At 39.5% G+C, this 27,687-nt stretch overlaps 1 protein-coding gene across 5 annotated transcripts in view; it reads left to right on the forward strand.

Annotated features, from left to right (window-relative positions):
• Positions 1 to 27,687, forward strand: part of STXBP4 (syntaxin binding protein 4) — a 126,342-nt gene that overhangs the window by 51,728 nt on the left and 46,927 nt on the right. For 4 of the 5 annotated variants that reach the window (XM_034789696.1, XM_034789697.1, XM_034789698.1 and 1 more), the window contains 5 exons: positions 4,031 to 4,096; positions 15,333 to 15,509; positions 18,998 to 19,114; positions 20,350 to 20,399; positions 22,604 to 22,737. In XM_034789696.1, coding sequence (XP_034645587.1) covers positions 4,031 to 4,096; positions 15,333 to 15,509; positions 18,998 to 19,114; positions 20,350 to 20,399; positions 22,604 to 22,737 — 544 coding nt within the window. Of the gene's footprint in view, positions 1 to 4,030; positions 4,097 to 15,332; positions 15,510 to 18,997; positions 19,115 to 20,349; positions 20,400 to 21,698; positions 22,556 to 22,603; positions 22,738 to 27,687 lie in introns of those variants that run through there. The other variant, XM_034789700.1, reaches the window with a different exon arrangement.

The raw sequence follows: 27,687 nt of genomic DNA on the forward strand, positions 1-27,687 counted from the left end.
ACCAGAGTTCAGTTCCCAGCTTGACTACAGAGTTCCTGTGTGACTTTGGACAAACACTTAGTCTGCCCTGTGACTCAGTTCTCCATCTGGAAAATGGAAATTATACCTTCCTACTTCAGAGTGGTGTTATGAGGATAAAATCCATTAATGATTGCGAGGCATTTTGATATGGTGGTGATGATGATGGCCATACAAATAGATAGATTTTGAAGATTCTCATCTCTGAAAATCAGTCCATTTACCTTGCTTGTAATGAGGTGCCCAGAATTACAGGTGTGGCTTCAATGGGAGTTCTGTGCACAGAGGGTTTGCTGGACCAGGCCTCATGTTTACTACTTTTAATAACTTCTGCCATGATTTCCATATTGTTGCCATTACTCTTCCACAAATTCATTTAGCAAGTCTCACATTGGGAGTTGCCAATGCTCAATATCTCTGAGGGTCATTTCCCATCTGTAAAATGGGGATAATACTTCCATCCTCCCATTTTGTGTGTATGTTGCCTCATTAGACTGTAAGTTCTACAGTGCTTAGTACATTGGACCCCAGTCTCATTTGATGCTTATTGGTGCTACCAGCTACCACAATACAGAAAATATTATAATAGAACACACATTTTTTTTAAACAGATTTGAATGAAGTTTTTGAAAGCTTTCCATCAGGATGATGTCAGGCTATTAGCAGATAATTTTTAGATGTCAGTGGACAGGAATGACAACTAAAGAAACCATTGTCTTTGAAGTGTTGGCCTCATTTGTAAGATTGTGCAGTAAACTAGGTCTGTTTAATATTTATTCATTTGACCGCCACATAAATGAAATGCAAAGAAGGTACTAATAGCTAAAGTGTTTCCTGAAGGGGGAAAGAGAGGCATTTCAGTGTATGTTCATCATAGGCTTTACAGGATATATAGTATGTGACCACTACTACTAAAAATAGGTAATGTTCTTCTAACCACTTCATTTTATCTCTTCTTTTTAATTATTTTAAGTGAACCACTGCATGTGGAAGGTGCTCTGTTGGCAGCCCAAGAGATTGAAGTTCTGGCACTGTATAGGAAGCGACCTCATCCTTGTTTGTGGGGACCACTGGTGGGCTAGAAAAAGTGGATCATTCTCTTTGCTGAACCTACCAATGCGTGCTAATTTGAAGACAGATTTTTTATGACAGGCACTGTGCAACAGGAACTGAGTGGAACTACCAGTTCATTTCACACGAGCCACATAAAAACTGTCAGATAGGACCAAATCTCATTACTTACTTATCTGCTCTGAATTTCAACCAGTTAGCAATAGCCCAGTCAATTAGGATCCTGATAGCAGTCTCCTGAATCATCTGTTCTTGCTCACCTTACCTTTTTAAGTGTTTCTGTGCTATCCCAGATGAGACTGTGTGTGTATAGGCCAGCTCCTCACTGGTGTAAATCATCATAGTTCTATTAACTTTAGTGGAGCAAAACTGATCTACACTCACCCAGGATCTTATAGCCATCATAGCTCAACACAGAAAATTATTTAGAGTCTGAATAATAGTCCATTTGGTCAGTAAATGAATGGAAGACTTCCGTGAACTTTGGATCGTGCCCTTAGCTACTACCTTTGGTGCATTGCAGACATTACTAGATCTCGGTACACTTACCAGTATCCTTTTATTAAGTACAAGTTGAGCCGAATTTCTACTGACCCTTTTCAAATTCAGTATTCAGTCCCACATGGGAAAACTCAAGTGTTTAATTCACAGTACAGACAAATATTAAAAACATTTGGATACAAAAACAAATCTATATGGGAAAAGATTTAATTTCTACTGATGCATTAGGTTCCTTCCATTTCTTACCAAAAGAAAAAGAAATAAATGGCATTTTTTTATAGATTACCACAAGTAGTTATATAACAGCTGCTATTATTAGATAATGGAAAAATGACTCCATTAGAGGATTTTTTGAGATGTTTGCTGATGATAATAAGGGCATCTTTCAGGTTACATATACCTATGGCTTAATATTTATGAAAAAGAATGTTGATTTATATATATATTTTTTGCAAAAGAATATTGGGAAAAGATATGGCGGAATATCAGAAATATGTCCAGCTCATCATCTTTATGATTTCTATACAACATAGTCTTTAAAAGATTTTACCTGATACCAGAGTGCCTACAGAAAAGCTGTTTTTCCTAACCATAGCAAATGCTGGAGATACCACAAATTACAGGAAATATTGGTGCAATATATCCAAAGGTCTCTTCACAGTTCTGAACACAAAGATCTGTTCCTCTGCAAAAATCTCTCTACTGGTATTGGTAGAACAGTTTCCCTGTGAAAAGCAAGAAAATGGAGACTGACATCTCTGTTAGTGGCAAAACATCTAATTCTCTGAAAATGGAAATCTAGAACACCTCCAGTGTTTTCAGAATGGTTGAAAAAATGGTCAAAGATTTAATGCAAAAATAACTTTACATATATTACACAATAGAGGTAAATGAAGTAAAATTTGAAGGATATTTGTATTGTTTTCTTGAAAAATTAAATAGAATTTTAAAGAAATGTCTACAAATCAATACAATAAATTACATTGTGTTTTCTAAATATAGTCTTATGCCTCACAGAGGTTTGCCAAAGCTATAAAAAAATTGTATTATATTTTAAATGTATAGCTATTACATTAAATAAGTGTATGTGTGCATAATTCTCAACAACTGTTCAAGAAAGATAAAGGAATAAATGAACGACAAAATCACTAGACTATCTAAAAATTAACCTCTAGAGCAGTGATACTCAATTAGATCTACCCGAAGGCCAATTTTAGAATTTTACGACAAGAGGTGGGCCATTGGCATAGAAGGCTGACAAAATAAAAAATTCAGCTGCCACTAAATAAAAGCCTTGATTGCAACATAAGTATTAGTGTTTCTATCTTTTAACAAAGCTTATAAATCAACATTATTACCTGTTCTTTGGTTTCCAAATGGGCAGGGGACATGGGAGAGCAGTGCTGCCTCCCAACCACCCCCTGTTCCCTCAATGGCGGGGAGGGAGAAGGGGCGAGAGTGTTAATTTTCTCCCCTGCCTGATGTATCATTGCTCCCATACAAAGAGGAGGCGATCCCCACCACCTGAACCTGGATTGCTCTGCTCTATGCCTGGGTTGGGGTATCTGCCCGACTGGAATCCCCGGGGGGGTAGCAGAGAGCACCCCACCCTTCACGGAAGGGGGTCCAGGATCAGGCCCAGTTCTCACCTCCTCCTGGGACAGGTCCACTGCATGGGACAGAATAAACGGGCTGCGGTAGCTGGGATCTGCTCTGTGCACCTGATCTGGCTCCCATGGTGGAGCCCTGCCAGAGGGCCTCCCTTCTGCCCCGGTGCCCAGCTCCCCCTGCTGTGCCCTGGATCACAGTCACTTCCCCAGTCTCACCTCTCTCCTCACTGCCAGCAATGGGGAGTCTCTGGGCCTTCCAGAGCGCTGTGGACTTCCCATGGGAGCCCCCCAAGAAGCCAAGGGCACTGCCAGTCGGTGGTGGCCCCAGCCCCAAAGGACTCACTGCCCAGGAAGCAGAGCTCAGCTTGTGCCTGTTTAGCCATCGCTGCACCCGCTGGTCATTGGGCAGGCTCAGCGTGCTGCTGGCCTTGCACAAGGGCACAGCGAAGCAGGGGTGCTGGAGCGTGTGGGTGAAGCGGCCGCAGCCCCAGCACTGAAAGGGTGCACTGTGGCCAGCATGAGCCTCCTGCTGCCCACGCCAGGACCAGTAACTGATGCAGCAAGCCCAGATGTACCAGGATTATGAACTGCCAAGCGCCAGTGCAAATTAAGCACTGTCTGGCGGGCCCACACAGGAAGGCTTGGCGGGGCATATTTGGCCCCCGTTGAGGATCACTGCTCTAGAGATTAAGATTTGGTCTGGTCCCAGTCTTTACTAAGGTAGTCGTTTATTTGTGTTGAATGTTGTAGCTAGAACATAGTACCTGTCCATATGCCATGGAAATCATTTTGCTGCTGCATAACTAATTAGTCACTGTTTCTATTAACAGGAAGAATTGACTGAATCTGTAGGTCTACGAAAGCAGTTAACAGAGGAGCTACAAACTGTTAAACAAGTATGTTGTTGTGGGGGTTTCTAATGTGATTCTGAAGAGTTTTTTTTAATAATAGCTTCTTTTTTGTGCAGGGGAGAGGGTGGAATTCTTTGTGCACTTTATGGTTTTCCCCTCTGCTACACTGATTTCACTTCATTGGAGTTACACTAACATAAAAGTAATATGATTGAGTGAAGAATCAGACCCTGTAGATGGAAATATTTTTGCCTGAGCAAATGAGGGATACTGGGGCAGATGTTCATAGCACATCTCCCATTATCTTCAAATAGTGATTGAGCAGGTAATTCCCAGAGTGTCACACTGAGTGGTAGCCCTTTATGTTTTCTATCTGCTTTTTCATGAACTTTGGTGAAGATGGTTAAAATGTAATTTAAAGTGCAGCAAAAATTCCACTGGTAAACGCTACATTAATTCCCTCTGATTTATATATGAGATTTGCTCAGTTTTTTCAAGTTATAAAATAATCTCTAACTGCAAGTGCTAAATATTCAACCTGGGGTATGAAAATCCAGCTGTATTTTTGTGAGTCGTACAGACAATTGTTAGCAGAAATAAGAATTCTGCAATGAGAACTTGGCTCATTGTGAAAAGCAAAATTGTAAGCTAAGCCAAAAAGAACCCTCTCCCATAGCTGTATTGATTTTTCAGTGGTAGCAGTAATGACAACGTTTTCATTAAAATACAGAAAGAGACTCAGAAGTGTAGAGGGTTAAATTGGCTTAAAAGGTGCTGTCTTTCAAACTTCTGAACATAGCCTTTCTTCAAGTGATCTTATCCTTTCTTGCTAATGCTGTACAAATAAAAATCTTAAGTACAGTACTGTTATAAATCTTGTAGGTAAACATGATTAATGTGTATATTATTGCAAAAGGAAGTGTGTGTGTTTAGGTGTAGCTTTTGAATCAGAAAAAATGAATGTAAATGTTTCTCATTCTGCCATTAGACCTCTGCTTTTAATTATGGGGTGGGGGGTGGAGAAAGAGCATTTCTTAATTGATTTAGTCTTTTCATTCCTCTTAAAATAAATTATGTTTTAAATTCACATTTGTACATAAAACAATTATTCTGATGGAAAATTTTTACAAATGTATTTTATTGTATTCAAATAATTTATATACTGTACTATCATGAATTTATGTGAAATGTTACAACTGCAGGGTCAGGTTCTGTACTGTTGATTTTGGGAGGTTGAGGAGAGATGATGATTCTGAGGCAGGGAGGGGACAGATGTAGCTTTATACCACCTTTTGTTCCTCCCAGATTCTGGGCTGCCGTGGGAGCCACACAGAACCTGCAGTAAGTTAGAACAGTCTTTCCTGACTGCCTGTGGACTGCTCTATAGGCCTGAATATCTGGAATTCATAGTGCTTCAGCCACTCTCTCTCCCACCGTACTGCTACACCAGAGTGTAGATGCGAGGGACAACTCATGGCTATGTACACATAAAGGGGCCATAGTGAAGACCAGCATCCTGCCCAAAGTGTAAGAAGATCTCTACCCCAAGAGCATACAAAAATAAGACATTGCACAAAGTCCAGCCAAGGGAGGATGCGGAGGGCGTGACAGGTGGGAGGAGAACAAGATAGGAAAGGTTCTGTGGCCTGCAATGTGCAGGCGGTCAGACTAGATGATCACAATGGTCCCTTCTGACCTTAAAGCCTATGAGATTCCTGGCAAGACCCAATGTTTAAGGAGGGAGATAATGAGGAGAGAGAGAGGAGGCCCAAGTAGCCAAGTACAAGCAATGCAAAGACATGCACAGTGCTGAGCAAAGTGAGCAAAACTCTCCTCACACTGACCTGAGCACTGATGTGTAGGGGACAGATGGGCATGGAGGTCGTGGGTTGGCCATAGCTATTTAAGTACACTCCAGTGAACGCTGGTGATGCTGTTTTTAGGATTTCTAGCACTGCTGTTACCAGTTAGAAGTACTGACTCCTGGACCTTGCTTATATTGACGTTTAGGAAAATCTCTCTGTGTTGCTGCAGCACTTGTGCTAGCAACAGTGAAAGTTCTACTGTGGACATGGCACTGAAATCCTTACCTTCAGAGCATCTAAGAGAATGTCTACGCTGCAGCTGTGAATGAGTCTCCCAGCCCAAGTAGTCAGACTTGCACTAGTGGGGCTTGAGCTAGCACACTAGAAATAGCAACGTGGATGTTTCAGCTCGGGCGGAAATTTGGGCTCTCAAGCCCATCAGACCCTCTAGGCTTGAGAGCCAGAGCTGGAATGTCCACATTGCTATTTTTAGCACATTAGTTCAAGCCCTACTACTACTAGCTCTGGCCCTTGTAGTGCGAGTCTCTCTGTGATCTGGGAGTAGGGTGACCAGACAGCAAGTGAGAAAAATTGGGACAAGGGGTGGGGGGGTAATAGGAGCCTATATAACAAAAAGACCCAAAAATCAGGACTGTCCTTATAAAATCGGGACATCTGGTCATCCTATCTGGGAGGCTTGCTCACAGGTGCCACAAGTACTCCTGTTCTTCATGTAGACCAGTGGTTCTCAACCTGCGGTCCAATCAGCACAGAGCTGCGGCCCATGTGACATCCTCAGGGCCATACTGCTTGGTTGCATGCTGCTTGCATGCCTGCTGACTGCAGTAGGTCTTCTGTTCCGAATCCCAAATGAAAAGTTTAAACCTTTCTCTTCTGTTCTTATTTTGAGATTAGATTTATACTTTTGACTTTACTATTTGTTAGTGGGTTTTTTTTATTACTACCCTTCAGAACTCAGTTAGAATATAATTGCTTTTTCTGGTATTGCTATGTTGCTATACTTTACATGACAATCATTAAGGCATTCTGGACACCTAAGCTACAGAAATGCATGTGCTTGGTATTTTTAGCGATAGCAATGCCCATTGCCACCACATGAGGCCCTCGTGTATTTATTTCTCTGTCTGCATTGTCATCATGTAATTTTGAAGGTCAGCTTTGCAGTGTGAAGTTCAGGCCTCCTGGTGCTGAACAATGGGGTTTTCCCAGCTGTACTTTAAGTAATGGCTACTGAAAAGGACATAGCCAGTGAAATCAAAGAGCAATAATTAAATCATGGAAAGTTTCAACATATTTGAAATATTTACTGACAGAAATATTTACTTCTGTTTATATTTTGAGTATATTTTATATTATTTTATGTATTTTTCCATTATATGTATTCTAAGCAAACACCGAGATCTGCATTTTAATTAATATTGAGATTCATTGTTTGAGATTCACTGAGACCCAAACTGTAAAAAGCCAGGTTACTCACAGATCTGGTTGACACTCTGTTCAACCTTCACATTTGGGCTTTCTACTTGAGTACCCAAATTGATGCTTACCCATCTAAAACATGTATTTGGATGCTTAAGTGTCTGATCCTGCAAGCTGCAGAATACTTCCTGACCCTAAATCAGCAAAGCACTTAGTGCATGCTTAACTTTAAGTATGCGTTTAGGTGCTTTGCTGAATACAGATGGACTTAAACACGTGGTTGAGTGCTTTGCCGAATCAAGGCCCTTATGAGGTATTGTGCATTGAGGATGCTCGGAACTTCACAAGAGGTGCTCAGTATGTTTTAGGACTGGGTGGGCCCTAACTAACAATTTGAACACTGAAATGTACAATTTGGATGCCAGATTTAAGTGCAGAAGATTGAAAACTAAGCACCCTCTCTAGAACTCTATGGCTAGGTCTTCACTGGGGGAAAAAAGGTGTGCGTTTTACATCAAGATACCTATCTCGAGAGAGCTATTTAAATGTAAAATCCTATTGGAGCCAATGGATACAGGCAGTTTGTACCTTGGAGTAGTTAATTGAGGTCAACCCTCTACTCTTCATCTGGTTTTCACCTTGACTAGCTATGTTGAAGTAAACCTAGGGTGCCTTGTCTTCACTAGGATTTTACATCAAGAAACACATCTTTTTTGCAATGAAGACCTAGTCTAAAAATGCTGCATAGTTCAGGCTTATCACTTGGGTATTATCATTTCAACATGAGACTCCTGCAATATGTAGATACAAAGGGATTATAAAGGAAGGTGTTTCCGTATTATAATGAAATCTACGTATCTTTAAAAAAAAAAAGTCACAACTTGAATACTCATTAAGCATTTGGTGTGTGTCCATTTCCTTTTGTCAAAGGCAACTAAAGAACAGTCCCTAGCTATTAAACCATTTTTGGCATATGAGCTGTGTGTGTATATATTTAGGGACTTTTAAAAATGGTATCTTGTACCACACAGAGAATCCATGAGATGTGGCAGCTTTTCCCCTGATCTTTGGGTCTGTTATGCCCTCCAAAGTTTTTCAGTCAACAAGATCAAAGAGCAATAATTAAACGATGGAAACCCTGATGTTCAAAGAAATGCTATTGACTTAAATCATCGATGTAATCAATGTTCAGTTGAACTGGTCATTTATCATAAAGAATATACCCAAAACATATCTCATTAATTGCCTCCCTGGCTGAGGGAAGGCTACAATATTCATTTATTCTGTATCTGTATATTGAATTCAGAGTAGCAGCCGTGTTAGTCTGTATCCGCAAAAAGAATAGGAGTATTTGTGGCACAAGTTTATAAATTTATTAGTCTCTAAGGTGCCACAAGTACTCCTGGTTTTTTTTTGTTTTTTGTTTTTTTGTATATAGAGTGTTTGTGTGTGGCACAGAATGACTGAAGATTAGAGTTTTCCTATAGATAATATAAGATTAGAATCTTCCTATAATATCTTTCCATGAATAAATAAAACATCATAGTTGTGGGTATAGATGCTATAAATGCTGGCCTACGGTTAAGTAGTGCCATGGTGAGTATATATAATTTGAGAGCACCTCCTCCTCATTGTTAATCAATGAGACTAGCCATCTACATACTTAAATTAATTATTTTCAAAAACAAGTATTTAGCCGGCAGGTCTCTGTGCTATCACAACCATCTTTGATCTTTCACTTGCTAAAACTTTCTCCCAGGCTGAGTTTATAAAAGTTATTTTAAGCATCGTTAAAAGTTCAGTGTTATGACCTGAAACAGTAAAGTAGTGATCAATCCAAAACTGAAATGTTTTAACCTGTCTTAGCCAATCATTGGCCTGTAGGAGGAGGGCAAATCATTCACTTGAGTAAATTCCAGGCTATCATAATACCTGGTTATCCTCTGGGTGCAGGCAAATATAATTGTACCGGTATGTATCAGGTATTAGAAAGAGACATTAGAAACACAGATTCTGAAACTTTGATTTTTTAAAATATATTTTTACACCCTTTTCTTCTGGGCACTTAAAAACATCTTTTAACGGTTGAATCATTACATCTGCCCCTTATCACCTTTTGTTCCTTATTGCTAACCAAGTTATTTCAAACCCCTGCCATCTGAAGATGTTAATTAGAGGCTGCAGGGCAGAAAAGGAGCTTTTAACAGTACCCATTGAGCTGTGTAGGGAAATAAGGGCAGCTTTTATTGCTTCAAGAATCGCCTTCTTTGCAGTGTGTTACTGCCTTTATAAATTGTTTATTACTCTCATTTTTAAAATCAAGAAGGAAAACAAGTTTCTTATTTTTACTGTTGAGAACTTAAATAGTTATTTTCTGAGGAAAACAAAGGGATTTTAAAATGTTTAAATTGTTAAAACTTGTTCCCAAACTTTTAATGATAGAACTTTTGGTGTATTTTAACGTACATTAGTTATTGGCTAAGAAAGGCATGAATCCAGTTAAAGTAACAGGTTTCAGAGTGGTAGCGTGTTAGTCTGTATCAGCAAAAAGAATGAGGAGTACTTGTGGCACCTTAGAGACTCCTTATTAATTATGCTAATATCAGTATGTCTATATATGTAAAGACCTAGGGATGAGATTAAAGCACGGCGTAGAACTGACAGCCCGGTGGGAGAGGGAGCTAACGTGCCTTTAAGTCGCCATTGTGCCCTTCTGATCCCAATTTGCTTCAGGGGCTCCAGAAGCTCTCCAGGATAATTTAGACAGCCCTGGAGGCCTGTGTAGATTATGGCCATCTGTCCTTTGCTGTCCCACAGCCCTTAACGCTGTTTGGAATCTGAGTAGTACTATATGCTGCAGCCCCACTCCTGACACTTCCCCTTCTGCACACAGCGCCAGCACACCCAGGGCTTGTGAAGGGACCCTCAGAAGGAAGCCATACGGTTATCTTCAACATAATCCTCACCCCTCCCATCAGAACTGTGGCTTTAGGGCTACTTTATGCCATGCTGGCCCTTTTACGTGTGTAAAGAGGTTGGAGCCGTAGTGAGGATCTCACCATAAATAGTTACTGTAGATCAACAAAGCTCCATGGGGTTCAGTGGAACTGTGGTAATTTACACTTGCCGAGGACCTGGCACAGTATGGTACAATACATAAAAAGTATCTAAAAGGGAACTGCCTCTAGGATTCTGACTTTCAAGCCACACAGTAGCAAAAAACTCTGTGAACTTTGTAAACAGCCCAAAAGGTCCAGGTGTACATGTATATACAAACATCAACTGTGCTTGTGAGTACCGAAACAAGCACTGCCCTGAAGTTGCCGGAGCTGTAATATAACTCTTATTACTGGCAGCCAGATGAACACATCAGCTACTTAAAGTCCTAATTCCAGTGTTCACTGATGAAATAATTAGCTTTTTAAACTGGGTTAAAATTTACGCAGGCCACCATGGCTATGTTTTACGTTGCTAGGTCTGCTTATCGTCACTCGGGAAGGTGACTTGTTATAGATTAAGTTGGTTATACAGTCAAACCCATGCTAGTCTGAAAATTGGGTGGGGGCTTGCAAGGATGCAGAAACTTACAAGAAAACTTTTTTCCAGTGCCACTAACCAAGGCATAAGGGCCCATCGCGGGTTCCCGGAGCTCAGGCTACAGTCTGAGCCTGAACATCTACACAGCAATGTTTAGCCCCACAGCCCGAGCCCTGTGAGCCCGAGTTAGCTGACCTGGGACAGCCACAGCTCTGCTGCGGGTCTTTTATTCCAGTTTAGACATACCTTTCATGGCCTGGGACCTACCTGCCTGAGGGACCACATCTTTCACGGTGATATGTTGCCGCAGTTGAGAAAGTAGAGGCACTTCAGCTGGGGCACCCTCGGTATATGAGAGGGTTGACAGCTTGTTCTCTATGACTGCCCTCAGTTCTGGAATTTTGTCCAAAAATGGACCAGATTTGGCATGCTGCAAAGCTCTTGTCTTTTCCTGGGCAGGATGGTGGTGCTTTGAAGGCTGGGAGTTGTGTGCCTGAGATTTGGGAGCTGGGACATGATTTATTTTTCCTCTGTCGTCAAGGAAGCTGCTGGGTTTATTTTTGTTTTCATTAGTGTTTGTATTTTTAATGCATGACAAAAAAGACCAAAGACACGTGTAGATGCTTTTTTATGTATGATTTGTATAAAGCCAAATAAATAAACATACTTGAATATTATCTGCCAGCTTTTTATTGGATCACATTTGTAGTTAGATTAGAGGAACATCTTCCTTTTATAAGGAAGGGTGTTCAATGTTAGTTACACTGTTTTTGGAAGCTGGAGTACTAAACAGATTAATTCAGCTGTCAAACAGGAAGATTTTATCTAAGGAAGAAATAGAACATGGTTCACAATGTTGTCAGGCCACTTCACCTTGGCAACTACAATATCAGAACCCTACGTGCTCCTCCTTCACCATGCACCTCATTAATTGATCAGCATAGCTTGTTACCAGAAACTGATGTTACCATGCTAGAACCAAAATGTAAAAACGTGCAAGCTGTGAATATGCAAACAGTGAACAGAATACAGTATATACAAAAAGACATTGGACCAAATTCTACGCCCTGCTACTTCCTCTTTGCAATGCTGTGATGGCACAAAGGGGTTGGAAATTGCCAAGTCTTCCCTGACAGAAATCTCCCAGGCATTGGGGAGACACCAACAGCTGTAGAGTCAGATGTAGATTCTACCTTCCTTCACAAAACCAACTCAGGAGCCAGGAGAAGGGGTGACTAGAGCAAGCTGCCCTCCAGTTATCCCCGTCATTGGGGACCACTGCCAGAAGCACAGGTTAAAGCAGCCCCAAAGCTGCTGTAATCTGCACTGTGTTGGATATAGAATTGGGAAGATAGTGAGCTACTTGACGGCACTGCAAAGTAATGGGATTTGGGGCATTGTGTTGTCAAAAGGTGCTATCTGCACATATTGCTTTGCAGGATTTGGGCCTAACAGAGCAAATACAGTCCCCATTACATGTAGTAGAGAAGGGTTTTTGCTAGGTGAACCTTTAAGGTACCGAGCTAAGCATCCTAGATAGGGGGGAAAGTATGCTGGTGGTTCTGACCTTTCATAAGGCTGTTCAGTAAATGCATATAAATTGGAAACATTTTCCAGATTAGTAAGAAGCTAAGGAGAGCTATGGGTTGCTGCTTTGGTTCCAGTGAACCACAAAGTACAGTGTATATCTTTGTTTTTGATCAGCAACTTATTTGGTCTAAAGCGGACACTTTGAAGGATACACTGACTAACCTGGGAGTTCTAAAACATAAGGGAGCAGACTAACTGATGTAGATAACTGTATGTTGAACTAATTAAAAACTTGTCTCTGATAAAGCTGCATGTTTCTTTCTTCCTCTGGGAGTGTCTGTTTTGTTATGAAACTTAAAAGGAAGTTAAAAATTTTAAGTTTTAACGGCATTGGTATAGCATGGTGAATGCCATTTATTTGGTTTTGTTTTTAATTCTACTGACAATTATACAAAGAATTTGGGGGAAGAGCATTGCAGTATCTTCAGTACATTTCATTACATTAAGGTCCACTTTACCAGTGATGCTGCGCGTGTGTGTGTGTGTGTGTGTGTGTGTGTGTATATATATATATATATATTATATATAAAAAAATCATTTGATACATATTTTTGTAGGAGGAGACTTTTCAAGAAGGATTTTCACAGGAGTTAGAGCCCAGCTCTTGTTGACTTTCAATGGGAATTTCATCCCAAAGCCCTTTGCAGACTGATCCACAGATTAATATTCTCATAGAAATTAATGAGAAAACTCCAGCAGAAATAGAACTCAAACCTTGTGTAATATATTGGAATCTATTTACTCACCACTGTGGTGGAAAGGATCGTGGCTGATGAATAATGCACAGCAACACAGCACAGCAGTTTAGGATTGGAAGTTAGGAAGAGTATTGAATCCACTTGAGAAGTCATAGAAACTTTTTGATGGAATACTATCATTACCATGAACAGGACACCAAGGTTTACACACCTATTTTGCACCAGATTTAGCCACAAAACACAAAATCAGATATAGATTTACAATCTCCTCTCTCTCTCTCTCTCTCTCTCTCTGATTTATCCCTTTTGTTAATCTATATTTTTATAAAGCTGGTTTACTTTTAAATGAAGAGCTAATGTATATATGTAGCTAGATAATTTTTGTTCTGAATAGGATTCACTGAATTGCCTGTTTCATCTACAAATGCTACACAAAATGCTTAAGTTTAATTAGGAGTAACCCACAACAGCATGATATTCTTCATTGCATTTGAAGGCTTGATTCAGTAGCAGACTGCATCTGTGGCCACTGATCTGTGAAGTGAACATCAGACAACCACAGAGTTAATCCTAATTCCTTAAGGGAAATTTTAAAGGATTCCCTCATTGGAAGCCTCAAAATACCACATTGGATGTTTCATTTTTTGTTTACAGCACAAAAACTGTGGTTCTGCCAACTTGATTGTGAATGGGGGACTGAGGGTCTGATCCAGCTCCCATGGAACAAAGTGGAAAGGTCTGGATCTGGCCCTAAGTAGGGGCTCCTTTGAGAGAGCTTTGACTTTGAATGGAGTCTTCAGTTGTTAGCTCACCAGTTTGTTCCTGGCTTCAGCCAGAAAGATAGACACAGAGCCTGATTCTTTTCTCACTGACCATGGTTTTCACGTTGGTGTAACTCCATTCACTTCAGTGTAACTGTTGATTTCCACCAATGTAAGAGGAGAAGCGGGTTCGTGGTTCTATGGGGTGGTGGCGAATATAGAAAAAAATGTTTAAATACTTAGGGGCCACATTGATGTATAATTTGTAAATTAGGGCACAGTCCTTCAAACAGTTAATCATGTGAGTACGAAAAAGTCAGGGCTGGCTCCAGGCAGCAGCTTGGCAAGCAGGTGCTTGGGGCGGTCACTTTGGGGAGGGATGGCGCGTCCAGCTATTTGGCGGCAATTCGGCGGACGGTCCCTCACTCCCGCTCAGAGCTAAGGATCGCGATCATGGCTTTTTTTTTTTTTTTTTTTTTTTTTTTTGGCTGCTTGAGGCAGCCAAAACCCTGGAGCCAGCCGTGACGAAAGTAGTCCCACTTAAGTCTGAAAGACTACTTGCATGAGTAAAGATTTGCAGAATCAGGCCCTTAATTTAACAATACTCAATTTACAAAATAAAAGATGTTAATGCGAATTAATATTCAGTGACAAACTTAACTGAGAATTTCTCTATGTTTAAGTTTTGTAACTGTTACATTCTTTCACAGCTGTTTTTGTAAGCAGGGAATAATTTATCTATCTTGATTTTAAAAAGTTCACAAATGTTTTTTTATTAGAAAAAATACCATAAAATTTCCCCTGCCTTCTCCTATGTCTACTTTCCTCTTTTTTTTCTATGGCTCCTATATAGAAAGCTCTCCTTAAATAATACAGGAGTAAAGAGTTGAATACAAGAACCAGAAGGAAACAAAAAGCAATACATTTTTAAAGGAATTTAATTTGGCCAGGATACCAAGGTTAATAATTCATACAAAAAAATGCTGTGGAAACTGTGGACTGATTCACTGGATTCAGGCAATAATAAGAAAACCAGATACCTGTACTTAATTGGAGGCTTTCCCCTGGTATGGAGATGGTGGGCTTCATTATGAATGTCAGATACGCTGGTGTTAAATCACTTTTACCTCCATTGGATTTATACCAGTGTACTAGAATTCAGAACCTGGTTTGGTGGTCATGATTTCTTTAGGATTTGCTGTAGAAACTGAAAATAATTTTTTGTTGAATACAGTCCATTAAAATGTTAAATGTCAAGGAAAGGGCTGTCTTACTTTACAGTTGTTAAAATTCTCTCTCTTTTTTAAACCTTTTCCCCTTATTTTCACACCACAAATTTTAAAAAGAAAAAATGGAACTCTCTGATTATCAGTCCCAAAATATAAGTCCTATGCCAAAAGCAATATTTTATCTAAATCAGAGACTTGTTCACTTTGATTGTATTTTATAGGAAGCCAAGGCAGCGGTAGAAGAAGCAAGAGCCCTGCGAAGTAGGATTCATCTTGCAGAAGCTGCACAGAGGCAGGCTCGTGGAATGGAGATGGATTATGAAGAAATAATCCGCCTATTAGAGGCTGAAATTACAGAGCTGAAGGTTCAGCTTGCTGATCATTCTGGCCAAAATAAAGTAAGTGGAACAGTCATTTCTCATAGTTACCATGGTTTCCTTGCTGTTGTCATGTATCCTGTTTTCATTTTCTTTTCATCTGCTCTTCTAAAGTAGGTCACTGTTTTGTCTTGTATTATTCAATAACTGGAATGATGCGTAGTGAAGGGGGCAATGTGAAGGCTACAAGCCTTCCTTTATCTAGATATCTTTAGGCTGGAAAAACAAGAGCCAGAAGTTTATTTGGGTCATTGGTCAATATGGCACATCTCAAGCACTAAAGTATAAAACACTGAATATTTTCATTTTCTGTTTTGTTTTAAAATTTACTAATAATTGCCATCAAAATTGAGGCAAAGAAAAATCATTTTTGTGATTGATTAGAGCTTTCAAGAAAGTGTGAGAGACTGAAAGATATTTTAGATTCCTAAGCAAATTCACACATGTTCAGTTCAGCTTTTGCCTGGTTTCTGTTATTAATCAGTGCAGATGTATCTTCAGTAAGTGCGTTTGTTGTTTACACTTGGCATATAGTTAGAATTTTAGCCTGTTTCTCAGTGATGCACAAATAATAATAATATAAAATTCAGGACTATTCTTGAATACATTCAAATTTACTCAAGTTAATTATTGGAAAGACACAAACAACATTAGTGTGACCTAAATATGATTTTTTTTTAAATGAAAAAGGTTGCACAAATGAGCCTCACACTCGAGGCCACCATATTATCCCCAATGATTTTTAGAGACCAATTTAGAATAAAACAGTTTGGGACAGTTTCTAATGAACCTCCATAACTGGGAATCCATTTTTATGCTGACATATATTGTCCATTGTTTCTTTGTACTGCCCTGTAGTCTGTCTATATCCATCTGTTGTTTCTTGTCTTATACTTAGATTGTAAGCTCTGGGTCAGAGACTGTCTTTTTGTTCTGTTTGTTCGTTCAGCTCCTAGAACAGTGGTGTCCTGGACCATGAGTAGGGCTCTTAGGTTTTACAATAATGCAGATTAAAAAATAGTAACAATAATAATTGGAATTTGTGTGTGTGTGTAGTTACCTAGTCTACCCATGAAAAATGGATATGCCCAATAATTTAAAATAAGGGTGGCCTGCTGAAATTTTCAATGTGAAAATTAGTTCAATATTAAAAAAGCAAGGACTGTGTTACAAGAGCTATAAAGTGCATGGACTTAATATTTCACTGCCTTGCACACACTTTGTGCAATTGCTTAGGCTCAGATTTTCAAAAGAGCACAGCTCCCATTTAAGCACAAAATAAGTGTCCAGATTTTCAGTTATGCTCATCACTTTGATGCACGTTGGGTGCTAAACTTTCTTGAAAATCTGGTCGCAGACATGAGTGCTTGAAAATCTGGATTTGAGTGCTTTCAAAAATCTGACCTGGGGCCTGATCCTCCACCCATCTTGTTTAGTGGTAACACTCCCATTGACTGCAACAGGTGCAGGATTAAACTCTTGTACTTGTGCAAAGTTGGAAGCTTTTTAGGGCTGGGACTGTCTACTAGTCTGTGTTGGTACCTAGCACAATTAGGCCTCATTCTTGGCTGGTCCTTAGGCATTACAATAATAAACCTGATAGATTTAAAAAAAATAAGTTGGTGTAAAACATTACTATTCCAGTTTGGTAGCCTTTTACTCCCACTTTGTGTGAGTGGTTGTACAGCAGCAAGGCAGTAGAGAATAAGGCCACTTAAGTAGCATACTTTGAAGTGCTCTTCTAAATTTAATTTATGCAACTGGTAGTGTAAACAAGAGATATTGATCAGTTCACCTTGTTTCTTTAGGTACAGTACATGAAGAAGAGTTTTGCTCCACTTTGCCTTTTGATATCATCTGTAAGCCAGGGAAACCAAAACTGTACTTAGTAAAGCAGCAGCAGTTGGCTGTGTTTAATAAAATCCTCCCTAAGTAGGCTTAGCATCTCCTCTTCCAGTAATGAACAGTGCGATATACATTACAGAAAAGAAACTTTCTAATCAAGCAGACTTTCTGATATTCAGAATAATGGGGATTCTGCCGCACAAAACTCTGTGTGTGTGTGTGTGTGTGTGTGTGTGTGTGTGTGTGTGTGTGTGTTTGCTTTCAATAAAGATATAGTTATTAGTAACAGCACTTTTTAGTAGCTGCAAATCTTATAGTAGGTTGTATTCAGGTGATGGGCTTCAAGAGAAGTGCACCTACAGCAATGTCAACCGTTGTTTTTGTAGAGAGTGGCATTTTCTTTCCCTTTTACTGGGAGGTATTTTGTGCCTAATCCTCTGCCTAGCACACAGATCAGGTAAACAAAATGTGTTCATGTATACATGGTGGCCTCCATCTTGTCCAACGCCACCAGAGACTGAACGCGTTAGAGCTAAAGAGCCAGCCTCTGTTGATGGGGCTGTACCAGACTCTTATCCTCTATTGATCAGGCACAAAGGGGGACATGTAACAAATACTGAACGATGGGTTACACATATGTATGTAGAAAACTCTGAGCGGTTTAACTCTGTTCAAGGCCTGCCACAGAGTTACTAGTTGCTTTGGTGAGATCCTAATGTAGTAGTTAAACATTATACAAAAAACAGTTTAATTCAAAGTTTTAAAATAATTCTGATCCAGCAATTTATCAGAAAAGGAATGGAGACTTGGTCTTCTCACCGTGATCAAATCAGCACCGTGGACTGTTGGAAGATCCAGCCCCAGGCTGATGCCCTTTCTAAAAGAACAACAACAACAACAAAGGTTGTAAAAAGAGAAATGGTGGCTGCAGTCTGTTGACAGCACCTTGATCGCAGCAGGAGCCTGATTCCCAACATGCATGTGCCATGAACAACTTAACCAGAAGCATTCTAAAACTTCTGATTCAACTGTTCACTCTCAGATCTAAAGCTAAAAGGCCTGGTAGAAAACAGAGTGTGGGCTTGTCTACATGAACAATTAGTTCACACCAAGCTTGGGTGTGAATCTACCTTGCACTAACCTGCCGCAGATCAACTGTCCTTGTGCACCCTGCTGACGTGTTAATAGTTTGTTAGAGCACTTTGATCTAGTCAAAGCACTCTTAAAAAGAGTTAACACACATCAGCAGGGAGTTGGGCAACAGCAGGCCAGTGTGGGGTACAGTCACACCTCAGTTTGCTGTGAACTAATTGTTCATGAGATAAGCCCTCAGTTACTTGAACACGGAGGAGATAAAGAGTGCTACGGAAGGATGCAAGGAAAGCATTGAGGGGACAACATTTTAAAATCTACAGTATCTCTCAATAAGTTCTGAAATCAGATTTTATTTTAAACATCATGTGCATTTTTAAGGCAATTTTTGGGCCTTCGGGATCCTTTTGGTAAAACAGTATTTGCTTCTTTCTTCCTCTTTCCTTAAAATTTGGAGAGACATCCCCCATCACCTTCACCGTTCACTCAAAAAGTTTGAAAAATGACAAATAGGATAAATAAAATTAAGTCTTGAAATTAATTAGATAGTATTAACTTAATTTCTTCCACAGGATAGTGTTCAAGATTTAAGAAAGAGAATTACTGTGCTTGACTGCCAGCTGCGGAAATCAGAATCGGCTAGGAAAACCTTTGAGGTGGCCACTGCAAAACTGCTGCAGTTTGTAGAGGTAACTTTTTTCCATTGTTGTTTCCAGCAGCATTTTGTTTAGGAAAAGATGTGTCTTAATAAAGCTAAGGAACAGATAGGATAAATTAAGCATGAATGTGTAAAACTGTAGTTTGAAAAAAACATTCACAGCTTATACAACCTGCTGAAATAAGGGTTAAGGCAGAATTTCATGTAGGGATTTTTGAGTCATTTGATTGTTGCTGTGTGCCTAATTGTAACAAGCATTCTTTAGTTTGTGCATTAAAACCTATGTTCTTAGCATTTAGAGGTCAAGTTTCTTTATCTGGAAATAGTAAAATAATGCCCATTTGCAAAATTAAGAGGCAGATATACATCAATAAACAGAGGTTATGTTGAAAACATGTTAAAATACCAGAATTTTAGCTTGCTGTACGCTTAATCCAACTCAGCCTGTTCTGCACCATTTTATACTGAGCCAGTTAGTGTTGCTGTGTCACTTTATACTAGCTGAGGATATGGTCTACTCATATATTTATTTCACATAGTAGAAAGGTTTATAACATGGATCATAAACACGCAACACGGATGTGTTTTAATTAATTTTGGCCAATTGGTGTTTGCCTCCCCCATATGGTGTACCGAAGTTGCCCCTTGCTGTGAAAATAGGGTGATTTTGTATTTTATAATTTTCAGGCAGCTTAAAATTGTTACTGCTCCTTCCCCCTATGCTGACTGCCAATATAAGAAAATCTCCCAGACTTTGTTTTTGAATGTCAGATATGGGGGAAAGGTGTCGCAGGCTTATACAAAAGAGTTCCTTAGGGGGGGAAATTATGTCATTTGAAGTGTTATCTTTTATATCTCAGCAATATACCTTATTTGCATCTACAATTTTACTTCCATGGAGACTGAGAAATTTCTCATTTTATAATCCTTACATAATGGGCTGCCAATAGGAGAACGTTTGATTTAGCAAATTAGCCTTTCTACGAGAAGATCTGTGCGGTTAGGGAGATAGAGTAAAATCCATATGAAAAGTGTCTTACAATATATTATTCACATTTGCATAGATGTGGCTGAGGTGCTTTGGGTTGATAGAATATTGTCCACCTGAAAAATCATTTAGGGTCCTTCAGAAGAAAACTGAGACCCCAGCTCATTCCCTGTGGCTAGGAATACAAATTGTGTGTACAAAGTTTGCAGGGAGACAGAAGGTCTTTAAGTAGACGGCAAAGCAACAAAAACAGTATTTCTTTGATTGTTTGCCAACAGATTGTGCATGAAGTACTAGCAGACAACTCCATCCCCTTGTCAAATTTAAGGTAAGAAAACCTAAACTTAACTTGTTTTATTGAAGGTAATATGGTGAAATGATATGAAATATAGCAATACATGATATTATTGAAAACCTTTGTGAAGCGTTAGAAGCTCCAAACAACTCATCCTAAGCCTTAGCTGTTTTCTTTCTATACTCCCATGCATTTCTGAATGCCACTTTTATGAACAGTGGAAATAAAAACACAACACTGGTCTCAGGGCTGCAACTTTCATTAACAATTTGAAGATAAAACAGTTAACCAGCACAGACCTAGCACACCTATGGGCATCTGCATGCTTCCATCAACCAAAGACACTCTATCCCTTGCCACAGCTTTCCACCTTAGTCTTTCCCCATGCAAAGAGTAAGACTCTTTGGTAGAGACTGCCTCTCGCCTATGTCCAGTAATAAGTAGCATCACCACGGTTAGTGCCACCAACATCTGTCTAGTTCCGTTTCTTCCGAGAGTTTAGATTTTGGTTAGGAGGACTTTCAAGGTTACTTCCTGCACCATTTATGTGGCCAATGACCTGCCAACAAAGGTGGAATAAAAGAAAAATGTGCATATTCACGTATGTCAGAACATCATCAAACCACCCCTAACAGGGCTAGGGAGAAAACGCTTGGCCCACTGCATCAAATTGCTTATGAATGAAATAATCAGCTACCTGCCATGTAATGCCTGCAATAAGGGAGAGGGAATAGTCTCTTACCGCTGGCTAGGGCTATCTGCCAGAGGGAAAAATTCCTTCCTGACCCTAAATATGGCAACTGTATAACCTTGTGTACCGTGAGGATTGTACCAGCAAACTCCAGTAGCAATACCTGCTTTTGTTACAAAGCAAGAAGCATTCAAGCCTGTAATCAGAGAAACCATATTTATCTAAACTTTATGAAAGTGAAATGAATTACTTTAATTAAAAAATGCTGCAGCTCAGATGTATTCAACAGGATTTAGAGCAGCCTTTGGCCTCTTAAAATACCAACGTAATTCTATCCTGTCTCACAGAGCAGGTTTCTCCTTGTTCATGTTCAAGAATAAATGCTAAATAGGACCCTATCCTGCAAACCTTATTCATGCAAAATTCCTAGTAAAATCAAATCTGTTTAACTGAAATTATCAGGTGTTTTGTCTCACTGATTGTTTCAAGATCAAGCTCCCAGGATGCCTTTTAAGTAGCAAACAAATTCTACCCTTATGTATTTATGCACTAATCCCAGTCAGGTCAATGGCAATTGTATTTGACTAACAGAGATAGCAACATTTCATTCTTTACAAAGTTGGTATACCCTGTTTTCATAGGAGATTCTGAGTACGGAAGCCAGTATAATCTTTGGGTAAGTGTAACACATTGCTGGGGATAAACTTAATCTAGTAAAATACAGTCTTCATTCAAGATGATTTCTCTCACCCAACTTCACTGGTCAGGATCCATCACAAGATCACATTGCTTAGTTCCTTTGTCTCCTAAGGTGAAGCATAACATAAAGGTGCTTTACTCTCTCTTTTATAGTTCAATCAATCTTTGAAACATATTCTTCTGAAGGGTGCACCACCAGGTAAAGTTCATGCCAAGTAAAGGAGTCATGGGTCTGGAGGATAAGACTCCATGCTGGTTCCTCTCCCACTGGTGATTGCTGCAATGCAAGTTGATCTGTTCCTGCAACTTCTGATATTCAGATGAATAACCCATTGATTATGATTGCACCTGGATGGAGGCTTCAGCCTTTCCTTTGTCTGGGAAAAACCTGAGTTCCAAGTCCCCATTTGTCTGATTTGAACACATTTTAGTCCCATATTTCCAGCACAACTGTGTGGTCCTTTGTGGGTTTACCATACATACACTATGCAAGAATATTAACGATCAGTGTGTTATTACTTTTCCAATGATACCTGACCCTACAGCTGTTAGATATAGATTATGACATTAGTGAGTTGGGGTACACTGAAATGTTCTGCTGAAACTCATTGCTAGATACTGGGGAGGTCCTTGCCCTCTGACATTGGGGTGCTGTTAGAGTCACAGTAAGTCTCCTGAATTTGGTAGCATAATTTTTTATTTATTTATTTATTACTGGAATGAGACTAAAATCAACCAAGAGATGTGTTCAACAAGGTGAAAGGATGCCTGTTTTATTTTATTAAAAGGAACATTTTCCCTTGTAATCTTATAGACAGTTGATCTCTTTGCTGTGTGTTCCTTCCAGTGACCGAAGAGGCACATTATCTACCAAAACACTCCTGGCACGACTGGGAAGAAATGGACGTACTGTCACAGCAACCCTTGCAGCAGAAGCCAAAGATCTTACTAAATCTGTCCGTGCCATTCTGGAAGTAGATTGTGAGTATACCCGCCACCACCGCACAGCCTTTCTCCCTTTCACCTTTTGATTGGCAATTCAAAGTGGAATATTTCAGCAGTTATCAACTGAACAATAAATCTAATCAGTCATTACTGTAGGTTCATCAGAAGAAAGCACATTTGAGCATAACAGCCACTAGGAAAATCCTCGGTGTAGTTCAGATAGTTGTAGCATTTACACTTCGTAAAGAATCATGAGCTGGAAGGGTGGTTTAGGTTTATGATTTATGAGGTTCATTATCAGCCCTTATCAAGGCACTTTTATTAATGTGCCAAACCCATATTTCCCAATGGTAACTAGCCTACACTGCGGGTATGGTTCCAGGAAAACACTAATTATAATACTGACAGTCAGGTGGTAGGAAGAAAAAGGGACCTTTAAACAAGCAAGTCTCAGAGACAGACTCCTACAGCCTGCTTCCTATTCTAGTCCGGAAAGAAAGGTAATTCACATAGTCCAGCCTGTTAACAACGTAAGCATATTGGTCCTGATTTTTCTGTCAATTGCACTGATATAAATTGATATCAGTAATCGTCAAGAGTTACACTGGTGTAAAACTGAAGTGAAAGGAGAATCAGATCTAATGTAAAGATAAAAGAAAAAATTGCAATCCATCAGAAAGTTCTGCTTTTTCTTTGACCAAAATGAGATTTGGATTTTTTTTTTTCAGATCTTTATATCATTTGTAGTTGGAATGATCTATCTTTTCAGAATAGACTAGAAAGAATTTTATGGATTAAGAAATGAGCATTGGCCAATATTACATTACAACTGTCTGAAAGAAAAGACTGTCAGCCAGCAGTTTTACAAATGCTATAATCAGTTAACACAACAGCTGGTTAATTGGTCATTTCACAAGAAGGGTACAAAAAGGGTACATATACTAATGCTGAAATGGGACAATCCTCTGGAGTCTTTTCATTAACATTATACCAGTACGTTTAATATCTCGGTTCACAATTAACTGTCTTGATTCAAGGAACCCAGAATTGTAAGTGAATGCAGAGTTGGGGTAGCAGAGACAAGGTATTTGATGGCAGAGGGCAGAGCTGACTGTATCACTCCTTCCCAATTCCAATTTATGAAAAAGTAATCAAGGAGTCTACAGTCCTGTTTCCCATTTACACTTAAGGTCCCTTTACACTGCTCGGGCACTGCAACAGTCGTCTTCAGCAACCGCATGATATAATTAGATGGAAATAATATTCAGATCAGTAGCCAAGGAGCACATAGCACAGCTCAAAGGAGCAAAAATAGCTTGAAGCATGGTTATTTTTCTCAGTCTCTTCTCTCCCCCATACACTCTGCACCAGGAGCAGAGAGGGGATGGCATAGATGCCAGTTCTATGAATTGGTACCACTTTAAGGTTTCCCCGAGCTGAGAGAGTCATCAGGGGCTGGTTAAGTCAGCTTGATGGCTACTTTTTAATCATCAGAGCAGCACAGAGCCCCTGGAGTAGAGGCCAGGATCTGGCCCAGACTGGGGAGTCAGGAATCTTCTGCATAGTAATCCCAGCTCTGCTGCTGATTTGCTGTGAGACCTCTGCCTCATTTCCCCCTTTTCTAAAAGGAGACTAACGCCTGCCTTCCACGTGGGTCCTCCCAAGGATTAACTAGTTGTTTGTACAGGACTTCGAACATGTCAAGTGTGATATGGGTAAAATTTTCCAAAGCGCCTAAGGGCCAGAGTTAGACACCTAGTGGGATTTTTAAAACCACCTGAGTGCCTATCTCCCATTGATTTCAGTGAGACTTCACTTCAGCTCTCACTTGTAAAGCTTTGCACAAAGAAGGTTATGCAGTTGGAGGCGAGGGGGTCTGATCCTGAAATGTTTTTTATGAATGTGAGTTGGTGCACCGATGACAGTAGACCTACTCAAGTCCAGGGCCTGATAGAAAATTATCAAGTTTCTACTCAGTTAAACTGAATTGGGGAATTTTTAGTGCTGTTTTGTTACTATAGCCATTCTTCTTTTTATTTCACCATCTAGAGTACCTATCCTGAGCATACTGACACCCTCCGTTCTGGCTGCTCAAGAGGTGCTCAGTATCTCATAGGACTGGGGCATAGATAACTGTATCTCCAGAGCAAGAAGCTAGTTGATGCCTTTAAAATTAGCAGTGTTTTTCCTTTCCTGGTACACTCATAATAGTAATTCTCTATCTCTTTAGCTTTAGGCATATATGCCAGAATAGTTCATTACATACATATTCCACTGTTCACTGAGAGAAATAATAATTGATCTCATTTATGTGGCTGGGATGTGTTCTCCAATTCATTGAATGTCCTGTTATAAATCATAGCTAGCCTTTTACAGCATGCTTGTAATTCCACCACCAAAAGAAAAAAGTAGGCTACATGAAACACAATCCCTTATTATTGCCAATATTTTGAATTAAAACTAGGCCATAGAAGAATGTTTCCCTTATGAAAATTAATTAGCTATTTCCTTGAATTATTTCTAACAAAACGTTATTTTCAGTTTGGAATTTCTGACATCTGTATTAACCTAAAGAGAGAGAAAGAGAACCTGCTGTCCCTTTTCTCCTAGCTAGACCAGCTTTCATTCACAGCACAGCAGTTTAATAAACAAAGAAAATATTTCTTCTGAGGTTTAAACTAGCAACCTGTAGACATTTCTGATCAGTATGTCGCATTCTTCAAATGTTTGCTGGGCAAATAAGTGCCTTGAAAGTTTCTTACATTAGATGCCTGTAATGAAGTGCAGCAAAGCGAGAGTATTATAGTGGTGATTGCAGCGATTTGGTGCCATGCAGCAAATCATTTAAAGAGTTGCAGTGGTATCTAAGGGATCAAGTTTCTCATTTTAGTTTTGTACTTCCACCTTCCCTTCTCTTTTGCACACTGCCTTTCCTCCTAGGTGGTTCATGAGCAGGCACTCCACTGCTAAAGAGATCATTAAGGTAGGAAATGCCAGTTTAGTACATGGAAATTATTTTAATCCTGTTCAGTAATATCCATCACTCTTCGTAAAACACATGCCAGGGACTTCAGATAATTTGACTGCCCTAGCCTGTGAAAGTACAGGAGGACAAGCTCAGTTACTCAGACTGAAGTGCCATAGAGATTCCAGAAACTTGGAGTTCTCCTTTCACTAGGCCTGATCCACAGCTCACTGAAGTCTGTAGAAAGATTCCCACTGATTTCAATGGGCTTTGGCCCAAACTCGTGATGTTGATGTGCAGGCTAACTTGGGAACCCTCCAGCACCTGAGCTTTAAGGACTCAAGTACTTAAGCCACAGTGTCCCAGTTTTTCCTTCCAAGATGCCAAAGTTCCATCAGAATGACTGTGTGTTCTTTAAGGTCTTTGAATATTGTCTTTCATAATTTTTAATCTGTAGTGATTAAGTGATATACTGTGTAAGGGAACAAATGCTCTCCACGCTTTTAAATCTATTAGCAGTCTATCATAGGAGGATGGGGGTGTTTTCTTTAATATTGACTCTCAGCTGGTGGAAGGGAACCATTCGTGGGGCAATTGTACCAGGGACTACTTTGGTTTGATACTATATAAAACTCATCCTAAACCTCTAATATGTTTTATTTATGGAGAGACAGACACTCAACTATTGTTAAGGCTGAAACTAGTTTTCTCTTATAAGCTCCATTTTAATATTCAAACACACTTTTGTTAAAGTACAATCAATGCACCTGAAATGTCACAATTGTGAATTTATCCCAGGATAGAACTTTCCAGGAAAGTTTAAGGCAGATTGGATGAGGAATTTAGGTGTTGTAGAGGTTCCAGAATTGTATAAAACGCGCTGAATTTCGTAATTTTGTAATGTATTACTTTTACGTTATTTACTGTGATATATTTTTTTCATCTTAATCCCATGTTAATGAAGGAGATTTTTTTGTTAGTGTTGCTAGGGAATGAGCATAGACTAGTTGTGTTCTTGAGATAAATTTAACAAGTTTTACAATATTTGCGTATTTCTAGGTTGCCTCTGTAAATCCATTGTTACCTGACATCTCTGTCCAAATGCAAAAGTCTTTCCAGTTTATGACTAGAGATTGTACTAGACTTCATGAGAGTGCAAAGCTAAGAGATTATGGTGGTTTATGACAGGATCCCCAATGTAGAGCATCCAAATGGCTGTCTATTTTGATCATATGTACCTATAGTTGAGGGGATGTGTCAATGATAAACTACATCAGCTAATTTAACTTTTAAAAATAAAACAAAAATGGCCCTACAGATACATTACAGGATTTTTTGGTTTGCTTTTTCATCCCTTTATGAAACACATGAAGAATTTTGGTGGGAACAGCCATTACAACAAACATTTATTTTATCTGTCTGCTACCCGCCTTTTAGACTGGTACTAAATAAGTTTCTTTGGCCGGGTTATGTTTCATGTGCATACATTTATGTGAATCCTTACATTGTCTGGAACTGAAAGCCTCTTATCCTACCTTCTGTATACAGGAGTGCATAAAATGTTGTGTGAGAGAGACTTCCAAATAAGTAGATGCTGAAATTGCACAAAAATGCTGAGAGAGCTGGAATTAGAGTAGCTGAACTAGAGGGGCAGAATAATTGTGACCGGCTCATTTGATTTATCATAGCATTATTTATTGTTGCAAAGCCATGGTATGTTGCATGTTAAATAATTGTATCTAATTTGTATTTACGGTCTAAATCGAACTACCAATAATGTCTCTTTCAGCAAGCAAAAATATTGTCCGACAAGTAAAGATTTTTTTTCTTTTGGGGGGAATGTTGGGGGAGGGAGAATCAGGTTGCACCATTGGGGATGGAAATGTTGTGTCACATTAAATTATTTCTGTCAGACTACACAGGAAATCATGCGAGAGAAACCTTTAGACCTAAATGCAATTGAAGACTAACATCTGGTTGTGTCAAATATAATAGGTAGGATTCAGTAAGAAAGCTCTAGA

This window comes from Trachemys scripta, chromosome 14 (genome assembly GCF_013100865.1).
Source record: "Trachemys scripta elegans isolate TJP31775 chromosome 14, CAS_Tse_1.0, whole genome shotgun sequence".
Lineage (NCBI taxonomy): Eukaryota > Metazoa > Chordata > Testudines > Emydidae > Trachemys > Trachemys scripta.